Genomic DNA, 23,051 nt, shown 5'->3' with positions numbered 1-23,051 from the left:
ACATGTATAAGGAGCAAGAATACTCTAATATAGCACAACGGTCTGCCCACATGTAGTGCTAAAGTTATAGTAACTTGGGAGGGCGGGGAAGTAGAGATGAAAAATTTTTGTAACACTTGAAGGCGTAAGAAAAAAACTAAAATCAGTTTCTCAAGAACTTTTGTAAACACTAGCTGAAAAAGTTTCTAGCATTTCCTAGCGCACAGAATTAAAAAAGAAACGGGAAATGTGGGTGCATGCAAAGGCATGCTCCCAAAACGTATAAAAATATGTTGACATTCCGTAATCTAATGGCATCGATGTCATTAGGTAGCATGCGAGGGTTTATTCGGCTTGCGCCATGTGCCATGTGCCGGCTCTCCTAAGATAACGTGCTAGGTGACGATATCGGGCATTAAATGGATGTTACACATCAGCCTATCTTTGCTCTGAGTGGCAGTGGCTAGCACTCCTGTGGCTATATCTAGAAAACGTAAACACCCAATTTAGCGGACGAGTTCATAGCCGTAGGCGTAGCACAACTGGTAGTGCAACAGACGCTCAATACGGTGGTTGTGGGTTTGCCTCCCAGCGGCGACAAGTTACCGTTTCTTCCACTTTTTCCATTTTCTTCGCAATTCGCTACATTGGAATTTAAACCATAGTTAGTTTCCTCGATTCTTTCCTTGGCTTCATTGTCCTTTGGCTTTATATATTATATGATTAATAAAATCAAGCCCCTCGGTTCCCTTTATTCTCTGCTTTAGCATGAACTTCCCCCACAACATAGCCACAAAATTGTTACAGGGGAAACGAGGTGTTCCCAGTTTTTCCTCATGAACGCATGCTCAGCCCACTAACAATTTGCGTACGTATCAGTCCTGACTAGCTTTCTCAGAAAAAAATAACATTCGCTTCAGCAGGCGCGATATGTTCATTAGTAATCATAGGAGAGCAGCGACACGCATGAAAAAAGAAAAAATGACGGTCACTTTAGTATCCTTAGGTGATTTGAATGCTATCGCATTCAAATGCGAAAGAAAGGTATATTTGAATGCTTTCGCATTAAAATCTGCCCTAATGCACTTTAATCCCCCTTTATCCACTTTATTCACCTTCTTTCACTTTACCTTAGATCACCTGAATCTTACTTGTTCTAACCTTAATTCACTGTAAATCACTGTAATTCGCACGAACTCTCCTTACTTCTCTTTAATTGGCATTAGTCACCCATAATTACTAATAATTACCTTGTTATATCATTTACCATCTTCTCTATTAGTACTGAGGTCATGCACGATGCTGGTGACGTCACCTCATCGCGGCTGGATTTTCTGTCATGTGCACAATGACGCACGCACTAGGCCAAACGTTTAGTTAGCCAGATGGATGTGATGTAACGTGTGCAATGATGCGCGCACTTAAAACATCGTTAGTCAACTGGACTCGTGGAGCCGCCTTGGCGTCGGGTAAGCGTGCACGTCTCGTAACTTGGAGGCCTGGGTTCGATTTCCACCCCAGTTTAAAATTCACCAAACTTTCTTTCCAAAACCGTTAACTTCATTTGTATGCAGGAAATACCCGGATAAATGTTACCTCGATTCTAGCATTTCTGACGAGTTTTTAGTTCTTGCGCCATTGGCCAATTTTGGGAACATCGCTTCATACTACCGGATTTTCAGCCTCATGTGACACAATATGCTTTCGCAAATATAAATGGAAGTGCAGCCTATAGTTGATAACTTATGCTATTTAGTGCTGATCACGCATGCATACAGGTTTAGTAGCTAAACCTTCAAAAATACCCCTGAATCTGTGAGAGAGCTCCTTATTCGTATTGCACATGGGTAGTAATCAAGAACTGCGCTACCTAAAAGGCACTGTCCATGCAATACGAGAACTTGTGTTTGCCCTTCTACGCGAATATTACTCAATGTATGCTCGCCACAATTTACAGGTGATGGCGGGCGGTGATAATCCAACCAATCAACTTAAATCAATCCAACCAGTCATCCATCCTGTGAGCTAACCAGACAGCGAGTTAACCATGCATGCAAGAGAGCGCCTCCTCGACCGCGCGTACATACATACATATATGCATCCATAAGTACATGTATGGTATAATGCAGATATACATGGTGTATGTATGTATGTATGTATGTATGTATGTATGTATGTATGTATGTATGTATGTATGTATGTACAGAGCAGCTCTGTATGTGGGGGAAACTGCTCAGGAAAAGCGATACTGAGCACTGGTACACACTAGGCAGAATAGCGAGACAGTGCCACCACCGACCACGGCATCTGAAAACGCGGCAAACCCCTCGCCTGGCTTCACACAGTAGTCGGTTTCTCGACAGTACGAACACTCAGCAGATGAAATCCTGCCTCTGACAACCACACAAATAAGCGAAAGGGCCAAAGAATCCTGCACGCTTTAAATGAACTGACGCGTAATCGGTCATCGCTTTGTTGGTAAACGAACACGCACCGACTCGAAGTATTCATTGTCGGTCATCAGGCCAAAACGTAATCTTGAGGTCATTGCAAATTATCAACAGGCGAGCTTTACGCCGAAAGTGTTGAGCCCATAGCGAACAACCATGATTCACACAGAAAGCGAAATTGGCGCCTTTCTGTGCTGGGAGGCCCAAAGGCGCACAACTACCGCGCGGCCACGCCCGTTGAGGTGGCCGAGCCGATGTTGGGCTACTGTAAGGCGTCTATAATGGCAACATTTTTTGACAATCTGCACCATGTGGCCTCTTATGTCAAAGCTGAAGTACCTTGTATGACAGCGTCGATCCCGTGTCGTACGCAAAGAAGGTCAACAATTTGTCATTGCGAACGAAACGCCAAAAGTGCGTGTGCGTTTTGTTGTCGAAGTAATAGGAGGTCCCTCCTTTTTCCTCTACCGGGTACTTGCCCCTCCTGGTCTTCTTCGTGAACTGCAAACAGGGTTGCCAAGCAGCCAAGGAAAAAAAGGAGCATTCAGTTAGTTTGCAGACATAGTACAGACAATTGTGCGGATTTTGGGGTTTCAGCTGATAGGCAGCTCCTCGGTTATGTAGGTCAATGCAAATTCTTTCGAATGTTTGCGTAATAATCTCGAATATACTTTAACACACTAACAAACTGGTCGAGTTATGTCATTGACCGACTAGCCGAATGAAGTACTGATAGTTTAATCGAAGCGACCAACTGACCGACTGACGCAGAGGCCAGCGTATGCGGAGTGATGCAGTGTTGCCATTTATATTGTCCTCGCTCAGCAGCGAAACGCCAGTGCCAGGATGCTACCACGGCTGTTTCAGATATCAAACATAACGGCGAGATAAACATGATCATATTCTACTATACTGAGCCATTCCAACGTAATCCATATGGTTTCTTATCTCAAAAAGTATAAAACAGTGCCCTTTTATATATCTGGGTATCATGATTATCTGATTCCTTAGGTAACCACAAACAGTTTGTTGAGGTGAAAGCGAAACAACTACGTCGCCCACCAGTGACATCAGGAGGATACCAAGAAAGTTCAGTTGAACCGTTATGTTTCTTCTGCGTTAATAATTTAAATTAGGTTGATCCTAACATTTACGACTTCGCGTGAGACTACAGATAACTGTGCTAAGTTTGGCACTATTTTCAATCGCAGCTACCATATTGATTTAAACAATGTAATTCGATTCTAAAAGGTTTATTAATGGGGTATGCTACTAAACACCAAAAGAAACTGTTGTGCAAGAAAGAACCACTTACTAATACTCAAAACAATGGGTCCATAACTTCTACAGGGAGTTTTAAGTTACACAAGAGACTGAGTATTATGACTAACGTTTCTTAAGACTTGCACATTGATAATATTTGCGCTTAAGCCTTCAGTAAACGTTATCTTCCTCGTCAAAAGACAGATTTAGCTTCGCGTTACCGCAAATGCGGGGTTGAGGCAAATAGCGTTACATTCCGCAAACGACATTTGCCGACAGCGAGTTTTGGTATAGCGTGATAGCGCAGTGTACGCGCATGACTCTGTTCTATTGCACTTTGGATTTACCATACTAAGTGTACTAAGCGCTTATATCTAATCGGTAAGCTTTGCGTGTGCGTCCGAAAAGAGGGAGAAGCAGCGCAATGAAAGCCGGGAGCCCATTGTACAGTGTACTTTCCACGTCTGCTGATCCGCAGCGAAATCAGTACAAGTAGCACAAGCTGTCGACAATGGCCCCCGAGGTTTGACAAGCTCAGAGGAAATATGTCAATGCGCCTACCTCCGAACTTCATCTATAAATGGCGCTATCACCCCGGATGTTTCCCCCTAGTAAGGCCCCGACGCGCACGAAAGGAGAAACGATCTCGAAAACTCCGCATGGTTATCCACAATAGTCTGTCGTTGAAGAGGTCTCATACTAACCGAAAACTGTTTACACAGTTTTGGCATCGAACGAAGGGAATTCTACAAAATCATTGCCAAATTGAGTTCGATTGAGGCGGTCGGGATACCTAAACTACGTTAAACCACGCAGAGACTGTAACTTTCAATGTGTGTCATCTAGTGTTATGCGCATGCTCATTTCAATCCTGGTATTCCGCTAAGCTGTCCTAATAACTGCTGCAATAAGCCGCTGCGCTTGTTTTTTTTTGTTCTTTTTTTTTCTGAACGACTTCCCACATCAGCTTGGAATAAATAACGTTCCAGAAGTGCTTCCAAAGCGCAGAAGTCCATGTTGGTTAGAGTTTTTCGGGGCGTTCATAAACAGCAACCTATCTAGATATTCTCATTTCTAATTGTCAACTTCTGGATACCCTCAATATTAGCCTGCCCATGCTACGACTCCAAACTTCATGCGTAGAAAACATTAAATGCATTCATTTTTTTTCTAGAACTGCTAGTGATTTAACTTTATTTCCGCTTGCACCAAAGGTTATTAGAGTGGCATTTCTTTATATACATGTTTTGGTTTCATTGTTTGTACCATGCTCCGACCTAGAGAATATTCGTATGTTTTTCTATAAAGGAAAATTCACGTATATGTAGGCACCAAGACTGAGCTCGCTTATTCTCGTTATTATAGTCTATACGGTTGGCCGCTCTGGTCCTCTGGCACATAGTCGGCAGATCCGCGCGCAGGGTTCAATCTGAGCGGGAGACGCAGTGTACACCAACCGAATGCACAAGCGATCTCGGAGCAGCGCTACGGTGGCGCCACTGCTCAGGAAACGCGGGAAGCCGCCGTGTAAAATTTGTGCCCGTCGTTAACAAATGGCGTGGATGGAGGTGCTAGCTTCAACCACGTCGGTTGCGAGCTGCTGTAAAAGTATCACTGATGATTCTTCCGCCCTTAGTAGCCACCTTCGTTTCGACATGGCGCAATTATGCCTTGGTGGGTGCGAATTGTCCGCGCTGACACACGCAAACGCCACGAACACAATCCAACAAACCCTCACGACACTCCAAAAACTCCCGTCGTCGAAAATGTGCGCTGGCGCTGTCAGCTGTCGGGAACCGAGGCAAATGGTGGTTAGTGTCACGTGACACTCCTCTGGGCCAGATCGCGCCAACGCTCGCACTTCGAGGTCAGAGCGGTTGGATCGGGAGGCTGACGCTCCGAAAGAACAATCCGAACGTAGTCTGCTGAGCGCTCGACTTCTACCACCCAAACACGTGGACACTTCTCAGAGCCCTCTAGAGAGTTCGAAAACGACCATCCGCATACACCATTAGAGTGCAGGCAGAGTTGCATGAAGAGGTACCACTAGTCAGATAAATTCAATAATGATGCTGAAATTGCTCCTTACATGGCTGTTTATTTGCACTATATATTCTTTTCAATTGGTATAGCTTCACTAAATGTTATTGATTAAAATGATAGCTTGGTTGTTCGTGGCACAAATCTTTTTTTTTTTATTTTAGGGCTTAGCCATTTCTGCTTCTAGAGAACCTTGTTCTAGGTTTAAAAAATCGTTATAATTTATTGTTTATTGTTGGGTGTGAATTTGAGAAAGCAACACCTACAGTCAAACCTCCATATAACGATGTTGTACTGGCAGCTAAAAACTTCGTTAACTCGTGAATTTCGTTAATTCGAGGTTCCAAATTTTCAGCATTAGAACAACTTTACAGTTTTCCACAGCACTCCGGATGGATAATATCTTGTAAGTAGGCTCTTATAAACAAATGGCAATAAAGTCGGGCCATAATATCGCGGTTATATGCGCCAGCGCGAGCGGTGCAGATCGTACGTAATGATCGTACGTGGCTCACGGCGTCCGAGATACGCGTGTGTTGCACCGCGCGGCGCCATAAATCTTGGACGCCATAGGTGACCGCGCTTAGTGCCGCAGCCGGCGACCAAAAATAAAAAAAAACAAGAGTGGGAAAAGATACGGATGTCGGTCCTGAGTTAAAAAAAAAAGAAAGTCAGTTTCGCCAGAAATGTGAAGCTTTTATGGTGATAGTAAAAAGACTACAGGACGTAAGGTTCGTAGTTTTTCGGTACAACGTGCGCTCAGGCAAACATTAGCTCATCTCACTCAATGACCACGAACTCGCATCACAATGCGACGGAGGGCTTCGCACCTTGTCTCAGCAACGAGATTACGCAACCGCCAACACTAGAACACGCGGGCAAACAAAAGGCGCGCTAAGGCGCCTTATATTTCAACTTGCTGCGGGGAGATTACCTCCAAGACTGATAAGGCGCGTGGACCGCGCATGGACGCTCGCGAGGAGAAGGCAGCCAATCGTGCGTTCCTGCTCCTCCTGCCCCCCCTCCACACCCCCTCTTCAGCACGTGCTTGATCACATTACAGCGCGTTCACACCCTTGCCCTCTTTTTTTTGCGCAGAAGGAATCGTGAACTGTTGTGTTTCTCCGAGTTTTATATCTACGAGACAAATGGCACAGCGGTGCATGTTTCCTGTCTACGGCGTCACGGCGCGCATGCTTTGACAGCGGTTGTGCCGCTCTAGATTTTCATGCAGAGGGACGCTTGAAACTTTCGCCTCAGCCGACATAGCCCTTTACTATAGGGTTCCTTACCGTACAGGCTCCAAGTACATGTTTGAAATGGCCGAAAAATTTGTTAAATCAAAACTGTGTTGCGAAGTTACTTCGTTAAATCGGGAAAAAAATTAATGCACTGTTTTCAATGAAACTGTGATACGGAAATGCAGAAAGTTCATTACATCGCGAATTTAATTAAACCGAGGTTCGTTATATTCAGGTTTGACTGTATTCGTGCGTGTGTTATGAACGCTGCGGAGAGGCTCACCCTTAGCCGGCTGAATCGTTGCACGTCCTCCTTCAAGCGGATAGGGTGGACAAAATCGATGTTATCTGCGCTGCTATGCGCGTAGTTGATGGCCGAGGTCACGGAGAAGCAGAGCTTCTGGCGATGAAGCACCTGCTTCCAGTGCGGAAAGTCCTTCAGAATGTCCAGCTTAAAGAGAGAAGGTAGCAGGTCGCGAGGTCATCGACTTCGACTCCAGCAAGGGCGATGGTGGTGCGAAGAAGTTCAGAACATTTCGTCCATTTGCAGTGCTGCCAAAACTCGTATAACTTCGTCAGTCACTACTAAAGTCTCCGTTGATGGGGATAATTATAATAATAAATGCTATTAGCATCATCTTTGAAAAAGTGCGATGACAAATAGTCATACACCGCACTGAAGCTAATCAGATGTTACTACATCTATCACGGTCTAACACATTGTCAATCTTCCCTTGATCTTGTCGTTCTTCAGTAAAACACGTAAACACAGTGTGTCCGTAAAGTCATGGCGAACATTTGATAGATCACAGGAAAACAAGAAAATAAGATAGAAATCTGAAATTTTCACAAAATAAATGGAAAACCCTTCAAGTTTCCGCAGAATTATGTACAAGGGTGTGGGCACAAAGTTGATGACACAGCACCAAGAATTCCGCTGCACAGGTGATGACCCAGCACCACGAACATGTAGGGTTATGTGAAGCAACATGTGTAGAGTGAACGTATCAAGAAAATTACACATTTCAAACAGAGAATCACAGACGTGATTCACTCTGTTACACCTGACGTCCTTAACGGGATGTAGGAAGAACTTGAATATCGTTGAGATGTGTGTAGGGAAACAAATGGAAGCAACATCCCACTTTACTGAAGAGGTATGAAACGTGGAAAGTTTTCCTTTTGTTTCAGGAAGATTTCACATTTCTATCTTGTTTAGTTATCTCCTATGACCGGTAAAAAGTACACCATCACTTTACAGACACACTGCATAAAAGGTGTTGAAAATTAAGCTTTATGGTTTTCTTAAAATTAGGCAATGGGAGGCACGCGAAGACACTTGTGCAAATAAGTTATGCAGCCAGGGGGACACAAAGTGAGATTATATCAATCGCTGTCAGCAGCCAAATTAACTAAAATTGAATAAATAACTCTTTGTTGACTGCAGTAGGAGGTGTTACGACTTTGCACCGCTGCACCACTATGACGACTTTGAGGTGGTCCCGTAGCGCTCGTCACCCGTTTCGTGACAGAGCGTTGGTAGCGAAGACTCCGAGTCAGGCGTCGGTGAGAATAACAAAAGGGATTTTATACACTATATACAGGTCATTATACAGGACAGGATCGGATCCGCACTGGGGCCGAGAGCTCACAGCAAACGCGACTGTTCCCGCACGGCGACGTCCGGCGAGAGTGCGTGACACATCTCTCCCCCGTCGAGAGCGGCACTCTGTTCCCGGTGGGTCGGCGGATCCGGTTTTCGAGGCAGCCGCCTCGCGGCTTTATAATCCCCGAGAACCATTGTCACTCAAACGGCCCAATACGAAGCCAGCACTCGACGGTCGTCCGAGAGGTCCAACCAGCGACCGCGCTGGCCACCCGGTTCAAAGTTCACGCGCGCGGTGACCTCCAGGCAAAAGGAGGTGCGGCGCCGGGATGTCTGGCAATCGGTTGCACGTTCGGACATGTTGCCCGCCGTTGCTTCTCCGCAGGACAACGCTGCCTGACGGCTCAGCATCATGAATTGTCAAGGGAGAATTCGGGCGCTCGCAGGATAAATTCTGCATCTTGCCGATTCGGAATCCGGGCTTGTGGTAATGGCACAACAGCATCCCCGCCCTCGGATAAGGCACCGGGAAGACGGGCTGCCTCCACGTGGCTCGGATGCCAGGCGCGCACGTTCGTCAGGCTCGTCGAAGTTCACGTCCAGTGTCGGGACGCCAGGTAACTTCACGTGCCCAGGTCCGACTCGCCAGGACAGGAGCTCTGCTCACCGCGTTGTCGCCAAGGCACCTCGACCAGCTCCACTCGGGTCGTTACTAAGCCCTTGCTTCTCGCCACTGGTCCCGGTTGGTCGTTCTGCAGCTTGCAAAACCGACCGGCAAAAGGCAACACCCAACACGAACAAGTGCCCTCTGTCTCCCGTCAAACACCAGACAAGGCCATAATCCAAACCAACCTAACTAAATTGCTATCCCCCTTTTTGCTCCCGCTGCAACAAGACGCAGGTGTACGATCATAGACAAGGCTCATACAACCAGTTTTCAAATTAAGAACACACCAAAATATCAGGAACAATTTAAAATCAACAATAATAATGACAAATATAATGCTCCCCTTGAAATCACTTGGACCGAAAACATACTACTGAGGAAGCAAATGAGGTCATTCATTTTTCCCGGCGATATTTTCGCGGAATCCGAAGCTGCTTATATCTGCGACCCTGCTTATCCGTGTAGCGGCGGTACAATAAGCCAGATTCCTTGTAAAATGAAACCCTCTTTTTTTCCACTCCCCGTTTGACGCTCTTCCTCAGATCGGCTAATGAACAGTCTTCCTGTTGCCCGCGAATCAGACTTTCTCTTTCAACTGCAGCCAGCTTCTGCCGGCTGGCGGAAACCGGAGTGAGTGTGGAGCCCGTGTCGCCGAATTGCGGCGTCGCGTCCATATCGCGGCTAGCACTGCACGCGTCACTCCCACTCACTTCCAGAACACGCTCGCCCAGGCCAGCCTACGAGCTCTGCCTCTCCCGCGTCTGCTCGCCACTCAAGTTACCTTGATCTGTCCGTCTGCCGTACCGCTGTTCACTCACCGACGCAAAGTCAAGTTCCCTCGACAGCGGGAGCGCTTTCGATCGCGTGAGGGCCATGTACGCCACGTCGGCAAAGAATGATTTGCCCTGATCCTTCAGCAGCTGCTCCGAGCTATTTGAGAAGTAGGGAAAGTGCTCCGGGAGGGCGGCAGACACAGCGGCTTCTGTGTTAAGTTTCCCAAACTCTCCTTGAATGATAACCGTTGCGATCGGTAAACAGACACTCTCCTCCTCGGCCACTTGCCGTATCCTAGCGCACTCTCCCGTAAAATCACTCGAGGAGACGAAAGACGGGTGGACAACGTCCATAGTTGCTGCAGAGTCCCGAAGTGCTCGGCACCTCTTACCGTTTACCTTAATTTCCTGCACATAGGGCTCCAATAGTCGTATGTTTTTGTGCGTTTCCTGTAGTGTTGCATAAGTAATTTTCTCTGGGCAGTTCGCAGCGATGTGCCCTTGCTTTTTGCAATTGTAGCAGGTTAACGGTTTCCGTTTTTCAATAGAGCGCGTCGTATCGTTTCGCTGTTTGGGACTATCGCTATCATTCTGAGGTGCATAATGTCCTTCCCTTACAGTTTCTTTGGTTAGGGATTCGTCTTCCCGAAACTCGCGACGCGTGATTTCCTTCCGTTCGTCGGGCTCCCTGGAAAACCCATCCTTCCTATCAGCTTTTTCTACGCGCACTGCCTTGCTGTGCAAGCTGTGGCGGGTGTAATACTCTTCCGCTAGCTCTGCTGCCTTGCTTAGCTTAACTTCCTTTAGCCTATCTTGCAGCCAGAGCCGGACATCCTCATCAATGCAACGGTAGAACTGCTCCAACGCGATGCATTCGACGATTTTGTCGCGGTAGTCGTATACCTCTTCGCCCTTCAGCCATTCCACCAGGTCGGTTTTTTGACGAAACACGAAGTCAACATTCGAGTCCTTGCCCTTTTTTGCATACCGGAACCTCTGCCGGAAAGCTTCGGGCGACAATTTGTACTTCCGCAGTAACGCTTCCTTAACATCACTGTAGCTCTCAAACGCCTTTTTCAATAAGCAAGGTATTACGCCTGATGCCTCCCCAGGAAGCAACGCTAACAGATTCTGTGCCCAGAGTGATCGCGCAATGCTATTCCGTTCGCACACATGCTCGAATTTCACGAGGTATTTGGCCATATCCTCTCCGACGACAAAGGGTGGAAGTTGATCGCGTATTCTTGGATCGTTAGAAGTGAGACTAGGCGCTGGCGAGTTATTTCGGGTCTCCAACTCTTTCATTTTAAGTTCGTGCTCGCGACGTTCCCTCTCTCTCCTTTCCTCCTTTTCCTCCTCGCGACGTTCCTTTTCTCTCCTCTTCTCCCTTTCCTCCTCGCGACGTTCCTTTTCTTTCCTTTCCCCCTCGCAACGTTCCTTCTCCCTCTTTTACTCCTCGCGACGTTACTTTTCCCGACGTTCATTGATATCCGCCCAGGCCTCTTCGGCTTCCTCAGCCGTTACGTCCCCAGTCCTCATGACCTCAAGGATCGCATTCTTTCTTTTGGTTGAGCCCAACTCAATGCCCAACTCCTCACAAATTGGGAGAAGTTCCTTGACCTTGTACTTCTCCATCGTTCACACTGTCCTCCTGCTGTTTACCCTTCTTGAATATACCTGCCGTACGCTACTATATTGCTACTAGTAAGACATATGCAAGTATTTGACACACTGCCCTGTTTACCCCCTCAGCATCCCCTGGTTTTCAAAACACTCTCACTAGGCTTGAAACACACAAGGTTAACACAATGCAACCCCAAATCCTTCCCTAAGCTACTATAACCTGTGTCAGAGAAAGTCTGGTGTTTGAGGTAAAGTTCAGGCAATCACCACGCCGAGGTAGCTGATGCCGGTCAATCCCGTAGCTGCCATCCACTGTTACGACATCCCACCGCTGCCACCACTGTTACAACTTTGCACCGCTGCACCACTATGACGACTTTGAGGTGGTCCCGTAGCGCTCGTCACCCGCTTCGTGACAGAGCGTTGGTAGCGAAGACACCGAGTCAGGCGTCGGTGAGAATAACAAAAGGGATTTTATACGCTATATACAGGTCATTATACAGGACAGGATCGGATCGGCACTAGGGCCCAGAGCTCACAGCAAACGCGACTGTTCCCGCACGGCGACGTCCGGCGAAATCGCGTGACACACCTCTCCCCAGTCGAGAGCGACACTCTGCTCCCGGTGGGTCGGCGGATCCGGTTTTCGAGGCGGCAGCCTCCCGGCATTATAATCCCCTTGAGCCATTGTCACTCAAATGGCCCAATACAAAGCCAGCACTCGACAATCGTCCGAGAGGTCCAACCAGCGACCGCGCTGGCCACCCGGTTCAAAGTTCGCGCGCGCGGTGACCTTCAGGCAAAAGGAGGTGCGGCGCCGGGATGTCTGGCACTCGGTTGCACGTTCGGACATGTTGCCCGGCGATGTTTTTGCGCAGAACACCACTTCCTGACGGCTCAGCATCATGACTTGTCAAGGGAGAATTTGGGCGCTCGCAGGATGAATTCTGCATCTTGCCGATTCGGAATCCGGGCTTGTGGTAATTGCACAACAGTGGGCATGTGTTCAAAAGTTAGGGCCAGTCGTGTTTCTACACCCCATCGGTTGGAAGAATTCTTCTAGCGTGTTTGTGCTCTGAGATATCGGACTGTAAATTTCAATTGTAGTTCATGTAGTAATCATAGTAATCATTGGTCATTGTAGTAATCATGCGAAAGACAACTGGAAGTTGGAATATGATATCTCGGAGCACAGACACGCTAGAAGAATTCTTCCAACTGATAACATGAGTAGAAACTCGACTGCCTCTAAGTTTTCAATACATACCCACCTACTGCAGTCCACAAAATGTCAATTATTCAATTTTAATTAATTGGACTGCGGACAGTGATAATTATCATCTCACTTTGTGTCCCCCTGGCCACATAACTTATTTGCACAGGTGGTCGTCGTCTGCCTCCCAGTGCCTAATTTTATGAAAATCATAAAACATCATTTTCAGAACCGGGTATATTGTATAGGCAATTATGCCTGTAATGACCCAAGCTATATCAGTATCTTTCAACTTCTTTTCCACCAATACTCTAAACGTCTCTTACTTATCTCGATTGCTGACCAGTTAATTCTTCACTTCACTTTGAAACCAACAGCTTCATTTGGTAATCATTTTCAATGGTTCTTTCTGGGCGGTAATGTTGACGTTTCTTTACAATGCGCTAAGCCGTCTGGGTCCTTTTGCTGCCTGATCCTCTTGCAAATATTTCCTCTGGTAATATTTTTTTGTCTTAAGAGAGTTAATTTTCAAAGTATCTGTCGATATGCATGGGTGTTCCAGTTATTTGTGTGCTTCAATGCATAAAACAGTGGCTTCTTAAAGTAACTGGAACGCCAATACATTTCATCGGACACATTTAAAATTACTATCTCGGAACTGGTGCTCTAGAGAGAAATTGTTCCAAGTGGATACGCCGTGCGAACTCCGCCGCTTAATTCACAGATTGAAATATGTGGCATAAAGTAAATAATTACAAAGTAAATTAGCGTGACTAGGTTCATTATTCGATTGAACATTTTGATTTCTTGTAGATGGAGAAGGGCTGCTTCATCGCGTAATTCAGATCCAGCGTCAGAATTGGGCTATCTGCCATGGGCAATCTTTAAAATAATATTGGTGTAGCTAAAGAACCAACACACCATAGTAGGGGTGGGCCAAATGAGGTTTGGGGATGGTTCAACTTGAAATTTGGGAGTCCTTCAAATTAAATATTGAGAGGTGGGCCAGCTAGAAATTTGGGGGTGGGCCAACTGAAACCTGAGAGTATGCTTACGCATATTTAAAAAAACTCCAGTGGAGTTTCTGCGTGCTTTTTTTTTCTCAACAAAGATCGGTTGGTCAAGGATTCGAAAGCCCTGATCGAATCATGCTTGGAAAGCACCAATCAATTACAGCTGGATCTACGTGGGCGCTGTATTAAGAAACGAGGAAGCAAAGAAGCATGCCGCTAAGCCACTATCCGATAGATATCCACAATTTATACGGCCGCTCAAGCATGACGCATCGGGCCCCAGGCAGCCAGGCAAAGAAACGTATATTAAAAAGGTTATTGCTTTCGTTTGCGACACCGGTTAAAAATTCCACGTGTTCAATACTATCATGCAGAACATTATTTTAGATTGCACAACATTATGAAAATACAGTATATGTACGAATTTCGTGTTTTGCGTTCATTCTATGTGTCTTCACCCACTTTCAAAAGCCTTCTTAGTACAATAGCACTGCTTCAGCAAAATAGCTATGTTCGTACGGATCGTCTTGACTTTTGGATAATGCCACCTTTTCGCACTTTTTACAAACTGCAGTCTTTGAAATATAACCTTCCGTTAATCCTCAATAAGTACAAAGATATAGTGAAGCCCACACTAGCAATACTTTTAACAGCTCTTTTCTTAACAAGAAAAACATACTTACCTCTAGTGTCGTGAAGCTGCGTACTTTCGTAATTCTTCTTTTTTTTAACAGAAGCTAAATCCTCCTGTGTCTGCCTGTATTTCAATTCGTAGTGTTTTTAGAATGTGATATCTTTTACTGATTTCTTGCATGTGTTCTTGTGTATTCATATATGAATTCATAAATTGTATATATATATATATATATATATATTTGCTTCTGTATATAAAACATTATATCTAGTGTTGTGTAGTCTTATTCTGATGACCTGTTATTTTCTGTTTCGTATGCTTTTTTATTTAACGGTTCGACATTCACGTCGAAATCATGCCCTGCCGTGCACATGGTGTCCGGGCCTCTGTCAAGCTGCAGACCGCAGCTTTTAGCCCTGTCAACCACAAAACTTGTTTTGGAAAATAAAGAATTTGAATTCCACTATGGCACTTGTCATATGCCCTGTGCTGCTTGAGTAGTTTATGAGTAAAGGAATGAATATATATATATATTTCTTTGATAGCCAATAAATGCAACCAAAAATTGCCTGAATCAATTGAAGGAGAAAATAACTATTCAATAATAAGTCCAGATGTCACTGTAGCATTCGAGCGCTTAACGCAGTACTAAGAAAAAAAAAGCTGTTTTTTTTCCTCACCATTCCTCGGGTGCCTGGACCGGCTGGCATGATGGGGTTAGGCGGAGAAGCGGCCTTGTAGGGAACGACGTTGCCCGACGCTCGGTCCAGGATGATGTTGCTCTCGTCGGTGCTATTGCTCGTGCTTATCCCCACCACGTCGGCGTCCCTGCACATTGAGCCAACAGAACGCTGAGGGATGCCAGGAGCGGTGCTAAAGAAAACGTGGCAGTTTCGTGTGAAGGGTGGAGCACTGACCGCGATACCAAGGCTTTGCGTTTCAATAGAACTCCCCGGATGGCATTCCTCATCACACCAGCGTCCTTATCACGCGAGCGTATGGCAACGATGGCGCGATGAGGATCGCCGCCACTGGCATCGCAGGCGTCGCAAACCTCAATGGCGCACGAGATGAAGCAGACGTGAAGCCGTTCGCGTTAGTCGATGCCACTTGAATATTAGCATAGCCTTGACATTTGCCCTCCATTCCACGCGGATCAGCTCACAGACGCAATGCCTCAGAAGGAATGCTAGCATGCTTATAGTCTGAGCCAGCACAACACTCGTGCCCACACCACCGTCGCGTATCCGCACCTTGGAGGATACAAGCTACCTACAGAGTTACGCATTTCACCTCCTACACGAATACCATGAAGATTGTGCAGGTCTACACCCCTACATCCAGTCATGATGACCAGGAAGTCGAAAGCTTCTATGAAGACGTGGAATCGGCGATGGGTAGAGTGAAAACTAAATACACTATACTAATGGGTGACTTTAATGCCAAGGTGGGCAAAAAGCAGGCTGGAGACAAGGCAGTGGGGGAGTATGGCATAGGCACTAGGAATATCAGGGGGGAGTTATTAGTAGAGTTTGCGGAACAGAATAATATGAGGATAATGAACACCTTCTTCCGCAAGCGGGATAGCCGAAAGTGGAGGTGGAGGGGCCCGAACGGCGAGACTAGAAATGAAATAGACTTCATACTTTGCGGTAACCCTGGCATCATAAAAGATGTGGACGTGCTCGGCATGGTGCGCTGTAGTGATCACAGGATGGTAAGAACTCGAATTAGCCTAGACTTGAGAAGGGAACGGAAGAAACTGGTACATAAGAAGCCGATCAATGAGTTAGCGGTAAGAGGGAAAATAGAGCAATTCCAGATCAAGCTACAGAACAGGTATTCGGCTTTAACTCAGGAAGACGACCTTAGTGTTGAAGCAATGAACGACAATCTTGTGGACATCATTAAGGAGTGTGCAGTGGAAGTCGGTGGTAACTCCGTTAGGCAGGATACCAGTAAACTATCGCAGGAGACGAAAGATCTGATTAAGAAACGCCAATGTATGAAAGCCTCTAACCCTACAGCTAGAATAGAACTGGCAGAACTTTCGAAGTTAATCAACAAGCGTAAGACAGCTGACATAAGGAAGTATAATATGGATAGAATTGAACATGCTCTCAGGAACGGAGGAAGCCTAAAAACAGTGAAGAAGAAACTAGGAATTGGCAAGAATCAGATGTATGCGTTAAGAGACAAAGCCGGCAATATCATTACTAATATGGATGAGATAGTACAAGTGGCTGAGGAGTTCTATAGAGATTTATACAGTACCAGTGCCACCCACGACGATAATGGAAGAGAAAATAGTCTAGAGGAATTCGAAATCCCACAGGTAACGCCGGAAGAAGTAAAGAAAGCCTTGGGAGATATGGAAAGGGGGAAGGCAGCTGGGGAGGATCAGGTAACAGCAGATTTGTTGAAGGATGGTGGGCAGATTGTTCTAGAGAAACTGGCCACCCTGTATACGCAATGCCTCATAACGTCGACCGTACCGGAATCTTGGAAAAACGCTTACATAATCCTAATCCATAAGAAAGGGGATGCCAAAGACTTGAAAAATTATAGACCAATCAGCTTACTGTCCGATGCCTACAAACTATTTACTAAGGTAATCACAAATAGAATCAGGAACACCTTAGACTTCTGTCAAGCAAAGGACCAGGCAGGATTCCGTAAAGGCTACTCAGCAATAGATCATATTCACACTATCAATCAGGTGAGAGAGAAATGTGCGGAATATAACCAACCCTTATATATAGCTTTCATAGATTACGAGAAAGCATTTGATTCTGTCGAAACCTCAGCAGTCATGGAGGCATTACGGAATCAGGGTGTAGACGAGCCATATGTAAAGATACTGAAAAATATCTATAGCGGCTCCACAGCCACCGTAGTCCTCCATAAAGAAAGCAACAAAATCCCAATAAAGAAAGGCGTCAGGCAGGGAGATACGATCTCTCCAATGCTATTCATAGCGTGTTTCCAGGTGGTATTCAGAGACCTGGATTGGGAAGAAATGGGGATAAAAGTTAATGGAGAATACCTTAGTAACTTGCGATTCGCCGATGATATTGCCTTGCTTAGTAACTCAGGGGACCAACTGCAATGCATGCTCACTGACCTGGATAGGCAAAGCAGAAGAGTGGGTCTAAAAATTAATCTGCAGAAAACCAAAGTAATGTTTAACAGTCTCGAAAGAGAACAGCAGTTTACAATAGGCAGCGAGGCACTGGAAGTCGTAAGGGAATACATCTACTTAGGTCAGGTAGTGACTGCGGATCCGGATCATGAGACAGAAATAATCAGAAGAATAAGAATGGGCTGGAGTGCATTTCGCAGGCATTCTCAGATCATGAACAGCAGGTTGCCATTATCCCTCAAGAGAAAAGTGTATAATAGCTGTGTCTTACCAGTACTCACCTACGGGGCAGAAACCTGGAGACTTACGAAAAGGGTTCTACTCAAATTGAGGACGACGCAACGAGCTATGGAAAGAAGAATGATAGGTGTAACGTTAAGGGATAAGAAAAGAGCAGATTGGGTGAGGGAACAAACGCGAGTTAATGACATCTTAGTTGAAATCAAGAAAAAGAAATGGGCATGGGCAGGACATGTAATGAGGAGGGAAGATAACCGCTGGTCATTAAGGGTTACGGACTGGATTCCAAGGGAAGGGAAGCGTAGCAGGGGACGGCAGAAAGTTAGGTGGGCGGATGAGATTAAGAAGTTTGCAGGGACGGCATGGCCACAATTAGTACATGACCGGGGTTGTTGGAGAAATATGGGAGAGGCCTTTGCCCTGCAGTGGGCGTAACCAGGCTGATGATGATGATGATGATGACGAATACCCCTAGTAACTCCTTGGTTGCGCTCGCTGGGAAACGCGTGGCATGCCACAATAAAAATGCTACCAGGAAAAGGAGGTATTAGGAGATAACACTAGATTACAGTAAGGGGGGCACGCATGATCTGGGGCACTCAAGAGGCAGCGATGGACTCAAAGCTAGAACCAGGTTGCCGACACCAGGGTTGGGGGCCACCGTATCCGAAGCGTAACTCGAGCACTCTGGTGGGTCTGTACGTGTTCTCTTGGTGTTTCGGAGAGCAGTACGTTTGCGACTGCATTTTTAAATATCACCGACAGCAGTAAAAGGATCGGTTCCAAGTACGTCCTTATATACACAGCCACCTAGATCTGCCCGCATTCTATAATACTTGTGAATACAGACATGAAACGCCATACTAGGTGACGATCTAGGTATTCCACTCCATCACATCAGACAGAAACGCAGTGCACGTGCTCTCTGCAGCGGCGCAACACAGTGCTCGAGAGACGCCGGTGTTCAAGACACTGTCCTCGGCCATGACGTCACAGAATTGAACAAATGTAATAAAATGCCTCAATAATAATTTCTCTCGTCGTATTCGAGTGCTGATTGCCGTGTTATAGTCTGTTACCGAAGCTTTCCCCTCAAGTCTAAATATTTTAGGGCAGTTTGTCGGGTGCGTATCATGGCCACGCACGCTTATATCGCCTTAAACTGGCTCTTTTAACTACTACACGCAGAGACAAAGCAACAGCGCGCGCATTAGATCCCATAGATGAGATGAATATTTACAAATATTATTAGGGCTAAAATTATATTCGAATGCTGATTGCTGTGCTATCGTTTGTTAACGAAGATTTCCCTCAAGTCTAACTATTTTGAGGCAGTTTTTCGTGTGCGTATCATAGCCACGCACGCTTATATCGCCTTCCGTTTCCCTACCACGGGTGCGCTTTAAAACCACGGCGCTGCACTTTTGCTTTCTTTTCCTTGATTCTTAGAGAGACAAAGCAACAACGCGCGCATGCAATCCCATGGATGAGATGAATACACACATATATATATATATATATATATATATATATATATATATATATATACATATATATATATATATATATATATATATATATATATATATATATATATATATATATATATATATATATATATATAGAAAATTATCAGTCATAGCTCTCGTAGTATAGCCCCCTGCGCCATTTCCTTTCTTTTTTTGTTCTTTCGAAAGTAGTCCTATTAGGGTTATTATAATTACACGAAGGTATTTCGCCCTCGTCAGCAGCAGTCCTTGAGATAGCTAGTCTGGCGGCTAGCTGCCCACGCTATGCGTGCCGCCCTCGCACCTTTTTAAGCTTTTCCTAGACGCTAGAGCTATACTATTGTGCCCGCGCAACCTTGAGCGATCGGAAAGCGCGTTTCCCCCTCTTGGCCGGCGGAGAAGGGAGGCTTCGTTCCGGCCGCGAAGCCCCCCCAAATCTCAGTAAGGTGCCTGGTGGTGGTCTCGTGCTGACGATGACCTCTCGGTAAGCGCATATTTCCCCCCTCATCTTCCCCCCCCCCTAATGGGGGGGGGGGACATCAGTCCCTTTCCACGTAAGTATGAGGCTCGGAGCAGGAGCTATGGCGCTAGAAAGTAACCTGGGGCCTGACGAACCAACCGACTGAGCTATCTTTCTGGGCAACATCCAAGGGTCATGAGTTCAAATAACCTGTCATGTTCCTTTTTCCCCCTTTTTTCTATTTTTTTCTTTCTTTTTAATGTCTTTTCTTTTATTTTATGACTGTATGGGAACCCTCTTAAAAATATATATATATATATACATCCTCAATTAGGTATGACGACACATGTGCAAGTGATAAATACCAGGTTCTCTAGTCGAGTGCCATCCGTGCGGTATAACCGATCTCAGATTGGTCAACCTTGACTTATCAATTAGGGCACCACTGCAGGCTAAATGAGGCGTACAACTCCTGCGGGACCCGCCGTGGTTGCTCAGTGGCTATGATGGTGTTAGACTGCTGTGCACGAGGGCGCGGGATCGGATCCCGGCCACGGCGGCCGCATTTCGATGGGGGCGAAATGCGAGAACACCCGTGTACATAGAATTAGGTGCACGTTAAAGAACCCCAGGTGGTCGAAATTTCCGGAGTCCCCCACTACGGAGTGCCGTATAATCAGAAAGTGGTTTTGTCACGTACAACCCCATAATTTAATTTAATAATTTAACTACTGTGGGGACGGTAGAGTATCTGTCTCCCGTGCAAGAGGGCCGTGGTTCAAATCCCGGTGCCGCGCTATTCTCCACCGGAAAATACAAAAAATCCGTCTGTTGAGAAAATTGCACAAACAGGCCTGGAGTGCGGCCTGATCCCGGCGACCAGAACCGGTAACGCACTCTCTCACCAGAGCAGGATTGGCCACCCTGGTGCAGTACTTGGCCACAACCTCCCATATGAATACAACAATCAGACCCCGGCCCTCAGTCCCCAGCAGCCGCGAAGCAACTGACCACGGCGGCGGTCATATCTGTGACGCTGCAGAGGGTGCTAAGAATACGTGGCTCCGGACAGGCCAACATTGGAATCTGAACCTGGCAACGTTTAACGTTAGAACGTTATCTAGTGAGGCGATTGTAGCAGTGTTATTGGAGGAATTAGAGGGTAGTAAATGGCATATAATAGGGCTCAGTGAGGTTAGGAGGGCAAAAGAAGCATATACAGTGCTAAAAAGCGGGCACGTACTGTGCTACCGGGGCTTAGCTGAGAGACTAGAACTAGGAGTCGGATTCCTGATTAATAAGGAAATAGCTGGTAACATACAGGAATTCTATAGCATTAACGAGAGGGTGGCAGGTCTTGTTGTGAAACTTAATAAGAGGTACAAATTGAAGGTAGTACAAGTCTGTGCCCCTACATGCTGTCATGATGACCAGGAAGTCTAAAGCTTTTATGAAGACGTGGAATTGGCGATGGGTAAAGTCAAAACAAAATACACTATACTGATGGGCGACTTCAATGCCAGGGTAGGCAAGAAGCAGGCTAGATACAAGTCAGTGGGGGAATATGGCATAGGCTCTAGGAATAGCAGAGGAGAGTTATTTGTAGAGTTTGCAGAACAGAATATTATGCGCATAATGAATACCTTTTTCTGCAAGCGGGTTAGTCGAAAGTGGACGTGGAGGAGCCCGAATGGTGAGACTAGAAATGAAAACTTCATACTCTGCGCGATCCCTGGCATCATACAAGATGTAGACGTGCTCGGCAAGGTACGCTGCAGTGACCATAGGTTGGTAAGAACTCGAATTAGCCTAGACTGGAGGAGGCAACGGAAGAAACTGGTACACAAGAAGCCAATCAATGAGTTAGCTGTAAGAGGAAAACTAGAGGAATTCCGCATGAAGCTACAGAACAGGTATTCGCCTTTAACTCAGGAAGAGGAGCTTAGTGTTGAAGCAATGAAAGACAATCTCATGGGCATCACTAAGGAGTGCGCAATAGAACTCGGTGGTAACGCCGTTAGACAGGAAACCAGTAAGCCATCGCAGGAGACAAAAGATCTGATCAAGGAACGCCAATGCATCAAAGCCTCTAACCCTACAGCTAGAATAGAACTGGCAGAACTTTCTAAGTTAATCAACAAGCGTAAGACAGCGGACATCAGGAACTATAATATGGTTAGAATTGAACAGGCTCTCAGGAACGGAGGAAGCCTAAACACAGTGAAGAAACTAGGAATAGGCAAGAATCAGATGTGTGCGTTGAGAGACGAAACCGGCAATATCGTTACTAATATGGATTACATAGTTCAAGTGGCTGAGGAGTTCTACAGAGATTTATATAGTACCAGTGGCACCCATGACGGTCGTGGAAGCGAAAATAGCCTAGAGGAATTCGAAATCCCGCCTGGTAACGCCAGAAGAAGTAAAGAAAGCTTTAGGAGCTATGCAAAGGGGGAAGGCAGCTGGGGAGGATCAGGTAACAGCAGATTTGTTTAAGGATGGTGGTCAGATTGTTCTAGAGAAACTGGCCACCCTGTATACGCAATGCCTCATAACCTCGAGCGTACCGGAATCTTGGAAGAACGCTAACATAATCCTAATCCATAAGAAAGGGGACGCCAAAGACTTGAAAAATTATAGACCGATCAGCTTACTGTCCGTCGCCTACAAAGTATTTACTAAGGTAATCGCAAATAGAATCAGGAACACCTTAGACTTCTGTCAACCAAAGGACCAGGCAGGATTCCGTAAAGGCTACTCAACAATAGACCATATTCGCATTATCAATCAAGTGATAGAAAAATGTGCAGAATATAACCAACCCTTATATATAGCTGTCATTGCTTACGAGAAAGCGTTTGATTCAGTTGAAACCTCAGCAGTCATGGAGGCATTACGGAATCAGAGTGTAGATGAGCCATATGTAAAAATACTGGAAGATATCTATAGCGACTCGACAGCCACCATAGTCCTCCACAAAGAAAGCAACAAAATCCCAAGAAAGGAAGGCGTCAGACAGGGAGATACGATCTCTCCAATGCTATTCACCGCATGTTTACAGGAGGTACTCAGAGACCTGGAGTGGGAAGAATGGGGGATAAAAGTTGATGGAGAATACCTTAGCAACTTGCGATTCGCTGATGATATTGCCTTGCTTAGTAACTCAGGAGACCAATTGCAATGCATGCTCACTGACCTG

The 23,051-nt window shown here is 45.9% G+C and overlaps 1 protein-coding gene across 2 annotated transcripts in view; it reads right to left on the bottom strand.

Annotated features, from left to right (window-relative positions):
• The window catches only part of LOC135903072 (collagen alpha-1(III) chain-like), a 442,036-nt gene that overhangs the window by 3,415 nt on the left and 415,570 nt on the right, over positions 1-23,051 (bottom strand). For both annotated transcript variants that reach the window (XM_070532327.1, XM_070532328.1), the window contains 3 exons: positions 15,183-15,330; positions 7,257-7,424; positions 2,769-2,930 (listed from right to left, as the gene is read on the bottom strand). In XM_070532327.1, the coding sequence (XP_070388428.1) occupies positions 2,769-2,930; positions 7,257-7,424; positions 15,183-15,330 (478 nt within the window). The remainder of the gene's footprint in view (positions 1-2,768; positions 2,931-7,256; positions 7,425-15,182; positions 15,331-23,051) is intronic.

The sequence above is a fragment of the Dermacentor albipictus genome, chromosome 1, assembly GCF_038994185.2.
Source record: "Dermacentor albipictus isolate Rhodes 1998 colony chromosome 1, USDA_Dalb.pri_finalv2, whole genome shotgun sequence".
NCBI lineage: Eukaryota > Metazoa > Arthropoda > Arachnida > Ixodida > Ixodidae > Dermacentor > Dermacentor albipictus.
Note: the sequence above shows the minus strand (reverse complement) of the source record. Positions and strands in the feature narration are given on the sequence as shown.